This window comes from Rhinopithecus roxellana, chromosome 9 (assembly GCF_007565055.1).
Source record: "Rhinopithecus roxellana isolate Shanxi Qingling chromosome 9, ASM756505v1, whole genome shotgun sequence".
Classification (NCBI taxonomy): domain Eukaryota; kingdom Metazoa; phylum Chordata; class Mammalia; order Primates; family Cercopithecidae; genus Rhinopithecus; species Rhinopithecus roxellana.
In genome coordinates, this window is record NC_044557.1 from 41,071,278 (window position 1) to 41,083,476 (window position 12,199).

Sequence of the window (12,199 nt, forward strand, 5' to 3'; positions counted from 1 at the left end):
GACTACAGGCGCCTGCCACCTCGCCCGGCTAATTTTTTGTATTTTTTAGTAGAGACGGGGTTTCACTATGTTAGCCAGGATGGTCTCGATCTCCTGACCTCGTGATCCGCCTGTCTCGGCCTCCCAAAGTGCTGGGATTACAGGCTTGAGCCACCGCGCCCGGCCAATTACATATTTTAAACTATTTTTTGGCATTCCCTATTTAACGTAACTATAGACATCTGAAAATGGGCACACTAGAATGAAATAGTCTCTTCAAGGAAGATCATTAAACATGTGTGATGATAGCTTAAATATCTTTCATGAAAAAAACAATCATGTGCCTTTTTAAATTGCATTATCTCTTTTAAGACATTAGAATAACCCTAGGTATGTTGCCATTTCAGACATGAAAGGATACTTTAATAGCTTGGAAAAGTTAGAACAGCTTCCAAAAAGTGCTTAGGTTTTCTTATGCTTCCAGAAAATCTGGCCCGAGATTACATATAAAGTTGCAGCCACTTGGGTCCCCTTTGATGCAATGTAGGTACCACTCCAGGCACTGAGATAATTTTCTAAATGGGCCCATCTTGTCCTCCAAGAGCTAACCCGGTTTCTGAGTGCCTGACTTTGCTCTCAGGGAGCAGCTTAAGCATCATAAGCCTCTGACTCACTCAGTCACTTTGAGCCAAAGGATCCCACGCAACCCTGTGCCATTAGCCCCCACGCTCCGTGCTGGATGTTACTGATGAATGGGGAGAAAACTTGCGAGAGGGGAAGCAATCTTAGTGTCGTGGCACGTAGCAACAGAAAAGGATGTTGAAACCAAAGGGCTGTGTCCTGCATGCATTAGATTATGTACACCCTGATGAGTGCCAAGGCACATGATTACACATTCCTGCAACTAGTGAATGTGTATCCTGAACCCCATTCTTCCATTAGTTCAAACCATTTGTACATCACACGGCTGGACCAGAACAGGGACACAGGCTGGCACATTTGGGATCTGATAGTGCCAGCTTTGTCTTATGACACTACTCTAACTCTTTTTCTAAATACTGATGTCTTAGTTGTTTGAGTTCAAATTCAAGAAGTCTGGATAAGCATGAAAGCAATCTCCTTTGATGCAGTCACACTGAAGTTGTCCTATCCTGTTTCTTTAGTAACAGTGAGGACTGACAAAGTCTGACAAAATGCATATTTCAACAGCTGGAAGATTTCCGGGGTGACCTTGGAAACAGAAACTTCTGGATGTTCTTTGCTGTGGGGCAGCCTAACTAACACACACGGTCTGTCAACACTATCAGCCAGGGCTCAGAATTAGCGTGCACAATCCCATCCTTTAAGAAAGTGTCAGTCCATCAGTCATGGTTGAAAAACACATTTCCTTATGCAATTCATCTTTTAAGAGCTATGTACTATGTCTAGAGTAAAGATCACACATGTCTAAAAATATTAGAAATATTGGGTATTTCCAAATGGAATTCAGCAAAACAGCACACTGAAATAATATTGAATGAACAAGATTGGGAAAAATCAAGCAAATATCTTGCTTCAGGTAACTGAAAATAGAGGGCTAATAAACTGTTCCAGACAGGAATATAGGATCACTACTTTTACTAAATTATTTAAATTTGATATGCTTCTGGGAGTCAGGGTGTGCTTCAGCTCCACCTGCCAGTACCAGAAAGTGGAGAAATTCATAAGAATTTAACATAATCAACTGAATATTTTCAGAGTTAAGATTTTTTTCAAATGACTGATTATATACAGTAATTCACTCTCTAATACAGTTGAATTTATAAACATTTTTTTCTTTTGTTCTGAGAGATTGTCCTATTGGAGATTATTATTATTTTGTCAGAGGCAAGTAAAAAAATAAAAATAATTATTTCAAATAAATATAATTACTGAAAGTTAACACAACTCCTGCTGAAAACCTTTCCTGTATTGATGTTAATATAATGATGTTCATCTATCGTGAGACACCATAATATTCTAGATACTGAAATCCAGAATATAGTCTAGTCAAGAAGAAGGTCATTGTTAGAGAAAGCCCCATGTTATGCAGAGAGCAACCTCGAAACATTAAACAAACATGCCTCCCTAGCCTTTGGTTCACGTGGCTCATGCCAAAACATTTTTAGTTTTTAATCATCAATTTGGTTTCAGTGTTAAGACAAACGGGAAAAATTTATTATGCCGAACTCCAACAGCAGGCTTATGTTTAAATAAACAAATACCTACACAGCCCAGCATGCTTGTGTTTTAGATCCTGAAATGCATTGTTCAATAGCTAAGCCAAGCAACGTTCTAGTGACAGTATCACTCATAGGCGATGAGCTGGTAATGGATCTGCTGTCCACACCCCACTGCCCACTCATCATCACTAGCTGCCCTTAGTGACCAGCAGCCACCACCAGAACAGCAGAGCTGATTTCCTCTGCCACAGCAGGCACCTAAGGCACCAGGGGACCCAGAGCGACTTCCAAGTGCAATCAGACACCAAGCAGAATGGATTCCAGTGCGGGTCCAAAACCCAGAGTCAGGTACAAGGGTCGGACCTCAGGAATGGTCCTCCAGGACTGGCACTTCACTTACTAAACTCCAGAGCTGTGGCTCAGGGTGGGCTTAGAGATAGCACTGAAGAAGAACAAAACTTACAAGTAAGTGCCTGTTTCTGGTAAAGTGTGCTCCTTTGCGGGAACCGAAGAGAACTACCATCTTTTTAAGGTTTAAGATCAATTTACTAAAAATATGGAAGAGACACACATCATTAAGTCCAAATGAAGACTAATTTTGTTTTCTTACCTATCAAAAGTTATTTTGATAGAGTGGCCTGGTTTAGCTTCAATAATCCATTCACAATTTAAAGAATCCTTATAATACCCTGGCCATCCAGGAGGCAAAATGACTCCGCTGGATGCTGTCAGATGTCCACCACATGGAGCTAAAACAAGATGCACAATATCTATTAGATCAAATGAGACAGAAAGATAGGCTATAACAACACCTGGATAAAAGCAAGAATTTGCTTCTGTGTTCATGGATTGAATATTTTCAAGTATCAAAGCAAATCTTATTCCCAAGCAAATTGTACATTTATTGAAAGCAGGGTCTATATATGCTACCTCCATGTACTTATCATTAACTTGAAGCAAAGTTCTTTTTCTCTAATAATGGTAATGTGTATGCGAGTTCTCTGTGCTAATTGACTTACCTCATTTAATTGCCAACCACTTCATGACGTACATGCCCAGTTATCTATAGTTCACATGCATTTGGAATTTAACAAATATCTATGGATAAGCAAATGTAAAATGACCTCACATTTCAAAACGGATACATACACACATCCTTAGGTGTGTGTATGTATGTGTTTATTTACTTCTACTGTGTGCATTTTATTAAAATCAACAGCCACATGCAACATATAATTTGCGAGTGTTAGGAAACAAAACAAAACTTTCATCAAATTTGATAAGTATAGAATTAGACTGCATGACCCTTTTGAAAGGTTATGTGACAGTAATTTCTAATTGCAAAGGAGAAATAAAGTTTGAAAGGGTACATAACTAATGCTCAGTGAAAGTGATTATACATACCTGTAACATCTAAAGGAATTTTAAATAGCATATAATATTTCATACCATAATTAAGACTATGTCTCTGGCCACATGTTTTATTTTTTCAGATTTTATGTATTCTTTCTCAAAATTATTTGCCATTAGTAACCATCTTTGTGAATTTATAGATATCAAATAAAGTACATGAAAACACTCCAAGTTAAAAAAAAATTGTTTTGGAAAAAATATTTCTTTTATTTAAAAATTGCCATATGTATAATGCAAGAAAGCAAAAAGTTTATATCATTTTAGACATGTTTTGATGCTAGAAAAAATATGAATTAGTGAAATTTATGGATTTACCAATAGCATCTTAATTTACATCAGGAAACAAAGAAAAAATAAAAGTAAAAAAATTATGGAATGTACATGACCATATATTGGAATATATTGGAATTCAAATATATTTGAAGTAACATTTGGAAATTTTGTTATGAGAAAATCTTTGCAACAGAATATTAAACCTCAAAAGCAGGATAAAAAATTGCCCATATATTATAAATATAATGAAAGAAAATTTTTATTCAGTGAACAGGGGAGTGGAATTTAAAAATATGTTAATAATGGATAGCACTGGGATTGCTTTGTAGATCACATTTTTGATAGTTTTTCTTTTTTTTTTTTTTTACCAAATAAGTTGCAATTGTTATCTCTATACCTATGCATTGTTCTATAGTTTAAAAATATGCAATCAGGGTAATTTTTATGAATTTAAGCTCCTGAAGAACACTTGATTTTTTGTAATAACAATTTTTAAAACAACAAGTTTATACTAATTACTATTTTAATTTTTCTAGTTAAGTTCTTAAATTCACATTTGGAGCCTATGAATCACATATCCATATACATAAATATTATATATAACTTAATTCCTTTGTTTTATGAAGTGATGCAGCAAATCTTTTTAAGAATACAACTTAAGCAAAATTAAATATATTAAATATATGATGTTTATTTTGTCATGTTTAACCATCCAAAGATACTATATAAGAAAGACATATGGCAGATGCAGAATTCCAAAAAAATTATGATAATTGAGCTATTTCTAAAATCTGCATGAGTTATTTCTATGTCTTATTTTCCATATAAATACAAAACCAAAAGTTTCCTTTACTTTAGTAATTTTTTTTATTTTGCATTTTTATATTTCTTGGAATATAACTAACTTGTCACATGTTAATATTATTTTATTATACTCTTACCCATCACTTTATAATTTACAGTGTACACTAGAACCTGAAATGCTTTATCCTGATGACATAGACACTTTAATAATCATACTGTCGATAAGCAAAATTTACACTAAAATTGTAAGTAATTGTCTCAGTAAGTAGATAGTAAGTAAATAGTAAGTAATAAGTTTGTATTAGTCAGTTTGGATTAGTTTACACTGTGGTAACAAATAGCCCTGCAACTGTAGTAGCTACAATGGGAAGTGAATTCCTCACACATGTGGCACGTCTAGTTCTGTAAGACACAGGTCCCTTCTTCAGTTGCTATGGCAGGTGGGAAAAGGCCTTGCAAGGGCAATCAAAGATGCTGAGCCAGAAGCTGAGTACATCACTTCCATATATTCCTAACTGACCAGAACCCATCACAAGGTTCCTTTAATCCACAAGATTCCAAAAAAGACATTCCACTTGATGGAGACCAAAAATATTTGATGAACGGCATCAATGATGTTCATATTCACTTAGCTGATAAGAAAAAAAGCAAATATATGCATGAGGGGTTTAGAAAGCAATTTCTTCTTTGCTTTCTTTTTTTTTTTTTTTTTTTTTGGATAATTTAAATTACAGGTATGAACTCCCTGGTACTGTATTTCTAAAAACAAAAACAAAAAGAAAACACAAAACCTTCTTGATTACATGTGCGTTTTTTTCTATAGCTTTATTTTTCATAGAACAATCTGATTTGGGTTGCGTTAATGTTGGCTTGATGAAATGTTATGTAGGAGGCAGCTGGTCTTTTCCATTATCCGCACTAGTGCACAACACTAAGCTTCTCTAGACTTGAACGAGAACTCACTCACTCCCCTGTAGGGTGCTTGTGTCTTTTTCAATGTTCAATCCTTCATCTTTTTTTCAATTCTTTTCTATGGTACTTTACTCACATTTTATACTTTTTATTTGAGTCATTTTTGGTATTTTATCTTTTGCTAGAAAATCGCCCATTTCCTACAGACTTTAAGATTTGCTGCCATAGAGTTGATGTTTTCATGTATAGTCATTTTTCCCCAAAATAGCTTGAGTTTTTAATGATGCCACTGAGCTGCATTGAGAAATATGAGCCTGTTAGAAGCAGAACAAAGAAAGAAAGAGAAACCTTTTGCCCGGAGGCCATACAATTTATATTCAACATGTGCCTGGCATCCAAGAAATTCTTCCAGAATAAATAAATAACCTATGTTTTTAAATAAAAAAATTGCTCTGTTGTGAGCTTTTCACTGTTTATGTAAAGTTGTATTATTTTTGTGATAGGGATAATTTCTCTTTTATGTTACTAAACATCTATAACATTTTTCTTTCCTAGTTCCTTTTATCAGAATCATAAACAGTTTGTCCAGCTTATTGATATTAACAAAGAACTCACTCTTGCTTTAAATTGTTTATAACACTTGAATTTTATTAATAGCATCCTAATTTATTTTTGTTTTTTCTAACTTTTTAATCTTATTAAATTTCTTTATTTTTTGATCATTTTGTTCTACATTAGAGGACTTAAAGATATACATTTTCCTTGAAACACAGGTTTTGTTGTCTCACATTGTTTCTGTTAGAAAGTACTGTTCGCATGGCTTCCAGGTGGGATAGCATAGGCATTAAGGTTTGAGTTTCTATTTAATGTAAAATTATAGTGGACTTTTGATGTCAATGCGGTTTGCTTGTGTTTCTATTTTTATTGCATATTTCTACTTTAATTGGAATATTACAGGACTTGTGACCTATAACTTATTGTAATTTGTTAAGGTTCACTTTGTGGTCAATTATATAATTGATTTTTAAAAATATTTTTTGAGAAAAACAATAAATAGGAGTATTCTGTAAGGGATGTGGGGTTCTTGGAACATTTCTTAAATCAAGTTTGCTATCTGTATTACTCACTACTTCATTGCTATATTATTTTTTTCCCTACTAGATGCATTTACTTCTGAAAGTTGGTTTTCTATTTGTTTTCAGCAGAGGCACTGATTGGGGTACCCATCTGTTCCATCAGAGTGTCCCCTACCTTCTCTGAGGCTCAGCTACACTCAGTCATTAGGTTTCCCGTGCAGGTAGACTTTTAACATCTTTTCCTATTAACTTTTTCTTTCTGCCAAGGGTTTCCTTTGTTAACAACCTATAGTTGGCTTTTGCCTTTAACCTCACCCTGTTTGTGCTGTTGTCCCCACTCACCCTGCAGCTTGTAACACATCTGCAATCAGCCTATTACGGTAAAGGACATAAGGGACAGCTTGACTTGTGGCCAGGACAGAACAGAGATGAGAGTGTACTGTTCCCTTTAAACTTCTTTCTCCTGAAAACTCATGCTTCCAAATCACAGCCATATGCTTGGCTAGAACATGATTTGCACCCATGACTAACTGTGCACTGTAATTAGTATCGTATATTTGAGCACCACATGTGTACATATTTACTTATTTATAAAAGATGAAAACCTACCCTTTTATTAACATTTTGTACAACATAAAACACAAAAACTGTACATTTACAATATGTGATGGAAATAGATACAAATGAAATTTCAACTATTAAGAATGTTTTCTTGCCCTTCTATGTATCAATAGTTCACCCATGGGTGGTGCTTCTCGTCCACCCACAAATTGTTTTTACAATGTATGAAAAGGGTGAACATCAGAACACCCTCCTTTACATTTAGTATCACCAGATGATACAATAAATAGGACTTGGTTAGAAGTTTCTACTTCTCCTCTGAGGTCAGGAGTTCAAGACCAGCCTGGCCAACATGGTGAAACCTCCGCTCTACTAAAAATACAAAAATTAGCCAGGCGTGGTGGCAGGTGTCTGTAATCCTAGTTACTCAGGATGGCTGAGGCAGAAGAATTGCTTGAATCCAGGAGGCGGAGGTTACAGTGAGCTGAGATTGCACCACTGTACTCCAGCCTGAGCGACAGAGCCAGACTCTGTCTCAAAAAAAAAAAAAAAAAAAAAAAAGCGTTTCTACTTTGAGTAACGGTGAGTAACTTTGGAGGTGGGCCAGGGTAGGATGAGGTGGTGAAGGATCATAGCCCCATCACACTGTGGCTGTCATGGAGGAGTTTAATGCTCCACACCTAGATCCCAGCTCTGCTTAGACTCCTTGATAGAGATTACGGGTCTGAGAATGTCATTTCAAGGTATTTGAGACAGGGGAGAAATTCTCAACTGTATGTGATATTTAATATATATTCCTTTTCTATTCACTTGCTTACAATAAATACATGTTGACAAAGACAACTGAGAAAATAAAAAAAAAAACTAAGAGGGAAAAATCACCCATAACCATAATTAACATTTTGGTGTGTAGCCTTCTTTTTAGTGTTTTACAAAATGATTATCATGAGATATGTATGTATTTGTGGCACATGTTCCTCCATCCTTTGGTCTTTCAAATGCTAAGGATACCTGAGACTCTTTGATCTTATGATCTTTGTATTGATACCTATTATTCTTCATGATTTATCTAACTAATCCTCTGCTGTTTAAAGTTGAATCATTTCCAGCTCTTCACTGCTATAAACAGTCTTGCAGAAAACATTCTTGAAAAAATTTGTATAGTTGCTTCACTATTTCTTTATGATATTGATCCAGGAATATAATTTATGACTCAAAAGACAAGAACAATTTTAAGAGTCCTACTAAGAATTTTCACTACAATACCGTGATTTTATATCATCTATAGCATGACTAGGAAATGCCAGTTTCTACATAACCTTTTCAATAATACATCTTATTCACCTGTTTAAATCTATGCTAACAAGATAGGCAAAAATGGTATTTCACTTTTCTTTTTAAATTTGTACTTCTTTGATATATACTGGAGGTAAGTTTTTAAAAAAATATTTTCTTAGGTTATTGTGCACTGACTATTCTGATATGGAATGTGAACATATACTTTAAGTAAGCATTTTAAAAATGAGTAGTAATTATCAGAGGCAACATCTTTTTCCTTAAAATATTTTCCTCTCTATATTTATTAGATAAGTAATCAGAACAGAAATATGAAGAAGAAAATTAGTTGGTATTTATGTCAGCTGTAATGAGAACTACAAAATAGTTAACTCTAAGCAACACTGTTATAGGTTGAATTTCGTCCCCTCAAAGTTCATACGTTGAGGTCCTAAACCTCAGCGCCTCAGATGGTGACTGTATTTGAAGATACGGTCCTTGCAGATGAATTTAGTTAGGATAAGGTGTTGCTAGAATAGGGGGACCTCAATGACTGTTCTTTTAACAAGGAGAATTTAGACACAGGGACAGAAACACATAAACAGGGAGAGCTCCTTGTGAGTCTGGAGGCAGAGATGAGGGTGAGGCTTCTCCAGCCACAGAATGCTAGAGATTGCCACAAACCGCCGGGAGCTGGAGGACCAGCCTGGGGCAGATCCTCCCTCAGAGTCACAGAAGGAACTCTCCCGCCGACGTCACCTGGATCTCAGACTTCCAGCCTCCAGAACTGGGAGACTATGTTCCTATTGTCTCAGCGACTGTGTGTGGTATTTTGTTAGGACAGTCCCCCAAGCTAATGCAGTTTGCTGGTTTGTGTGTGTGTGCCTGAAGATAGATGTGTGACTTCAAAGGAGAAGAGTAGGTGGTGGCAGGGACTGCACCTTCACAGCGGGGCACAGTGGAGCTCCAGACCACGTTCCCATCTTGCAGGATGCAGGTGATGGACTCGGATCCCTGGGTCTTGACAAAGCCATCGTCACAGTGGAAAGAAACTGAGCTCCCGAGTAGAAACCTGTCACCAAAACGCCGTCCGTTTATAGGAATGCCAGGATCGTGGCACTCATTCTGACCAAATGCTGAAAGAAAAAAAGGAACAAAAATACTTGAGTATTAATTTCATGTATTAAAAGAGAAGAAAACAGAACAAGCTTATAGAGCATTCGTATAATGTATATAATTATATACATTTCAGTTGTATCATTCATAGATAGATAGATAATACATTAATAAATATCAGTGTCTAGTGAGAAAGAGGGAGCAGGGAGATGAACAGATATAACTATCATTTATACAGCAATTTAGGGTTTGAAAAGCACTTTTCATAAGAGCCTAGACAAAGAGAGAACTGATACAGTGGGTGGTAGAAAGTGGGCTCAGGATTTCTCTCGTTAGAATTCTGATTTTTTTCTTGCTATGTCAGGACTCTGACATTGGGCAGATGACTCGATGCTCTAAGCCTAGCTATCTTTATTTACAGAATGAGAGACTATTAAATTTATATCCTCTAGTTACTGTAACATTAAATGAAACAATTATTGCCCAATTCTAAGTATTGTGCCTAAGAAAGTAGGCAGTTAGTACATCATAATGTAGTATTATTCATATTCATATTCTCTCACTTTATTCCCTCTACAGTGCATTTAAGTAGATATTCTTATACAAAATAGGTTTTAAAATGAGGAGCCTAAAGCAAAGAGAAGTTAGTTGTCATTAAACTTCACTAATTACATACTAGTGCTGTATTTTAATCCTTGGCTCCTGACATCATATTACTCAGTTGTTTTTACTACACTACTTTGTTGCAGGAAAGATGCATGGGTGGCTGAGTGGGTGGGTGGATGGTTGTATAGATGGGAAGAAGAATAGAAGGAAGGATGAGTGCCTTGCTGGCTAGATGGATGAATGGAGGGATGGATGGAAAGATGAATTGAAGGATGAATGAATGGATGCATGGATGGATGGATGGACAGATGGAAGGATGGATAAATGGAAGGATATGGATGGATGGATGGATGAAATAATAGACAAATGGATTAACGAAAGGATAGAAGGAAGGGAAGGATGAATGGAAGGATATGGATAGATGGATGGATGGAAGGATAAATAGAATGATAGATGGAATAATGGATGAATGGATGGACAGATGGATGAATGATGAATAGATGGATGGAAAGATGGATAAACAATGGATTGATGGAATGATAGATGGATGGAATGATGAATGGATGGAGGGATGGATGGATAGGTGGAAGGATGGATGGAATGATGGATAGACGGCATGATAAATGGATGGAAGGATGGATGATGGATGGATGGATGGAAAGATGGATGGAAGAAAGGATGGATGGATAGATGCATGGATGGATGAAATGAGGGATGGATGAATGAAAGGATACAGATGGATGGATGGATGGATGGATGGATGGACGGATGGATGGAAGAATAAATGGAATAATGGTTGGGTGGGTGCATGGATGGATGGAATGATGGATGGATGAATGGATGGATGGATAGATGGAAAACCACAGAGAAAGAGATGTAAGGAGATGAAAGAGAGAGGAGATCCAGCTCCTTAGTTTAGGAGTGATGACACCACCAATCTAAATACAGTGATGCATTTGTTTTTAAGTTTTCAGGATAACACTATATAATTTTACTACTCTCATTTTCATAATGATCATAAAACTTCTGAAGTATCAGCCTTGAAATGCAGCTTCACATACATATAAGCAAAATGGGAACATGTAAGTAAAATGGGAACTTGGACGTGTTGACTGTGTGGGCGTACTTACTGGTGTAAGTGATGTTGAACCCTCTGCCAGTAGTGGAATGGTCAGACTGAAATTCCAAGCGAACTATATGTCCACTGCTGGCCAGCTGGGAAGGCACTTCATTGCCAGAAAAAGTACCCAGGACAGTTATGTCAGAAATGCCGTCATCCTTGACTGCAAGAAAGTCAAATTGAGGCTCCACATCAAAATCATTAAAGATTAGGTGAATTCGACTTCCTGGCTCCGAGATAATCAACCAGACACAGTTCATGTTGTTCCCATATTCCTCCGGATAATTTGGTGAGAGAATAATCCCAGATGATGCCGTAAAGTTGAAGAAACATGAAACTGTGAAGACACAAATATATTTTCAAACAGTTTTGCACATACCCAAAGGACTGCCATGTGAAACAGATTGCTAAGAACCTGGAAAGGCAATTCGTGCCTGCAAATAGCTACAATGATCCAACTATTTTAATATAAGTAATTCTGGACCATAATGTTTTCTCCTTTCCTAATTTGTAAGTCGAATATTTCATTATCTTATAGAGCACAACCAGAACCTATACATAATCAAGCACAAGCTTGGTTCAAAAATGATCCTTTCAAGTTGACTAAAAACGTGTGCCAAATATTATAATTTCTAGTTATAACTTTCTGCCTTCAGAAGAGCAAATATTAATACATGGAAAAGTATATGCCTATATCTTAGTAACAATTCAGCTTGCTCTTTTGTGATAACTTTTAATTTATATTTTATACTTTCCTGTAAGTGCATTTCTCCAGTTATTTAAAATTTTTATTAGTCACAGGGTAAAGATGAATAAATAAATAACTTGGAAACATCAGATCATGTTGTAGTTGGATAATATAA

The 12,199-nt window shown here is 36.1% G+C and overlaps 1 protein-coding gene across 1 annotated transcript in view; it reads right to left on the reverse strand.

Annotated features, from left to right (window-relative positions):
• CSMD1 (CUB and Sushi multiple domains 1) overlaps positions 1-12,199 on the reverse strand; it is a 2,044,058-nt gene that overhangs the window by 426,414 nt on the left and 1,605,445 nt on the right. Inside the window, exons 14-16 of the mRNA XM_030937494.1 lie at positions 11,347-11,673; positions 9,436-9,630; positions 2,791-2,929 (exon numbers count right to left, since the gene is read on the reverse strand). Of these exons, the coding sequence (XP_030793354.1) occupies positions 2,791-2,929; positions 9,436-9,630; positions 11,347-11,673 (661 nt within the window). The remainder of the gene's footprint in view (positions 1-2,790; positions 2,930-9,435; positions 9,631-11,346; positions 11,674-12,199) is intronic.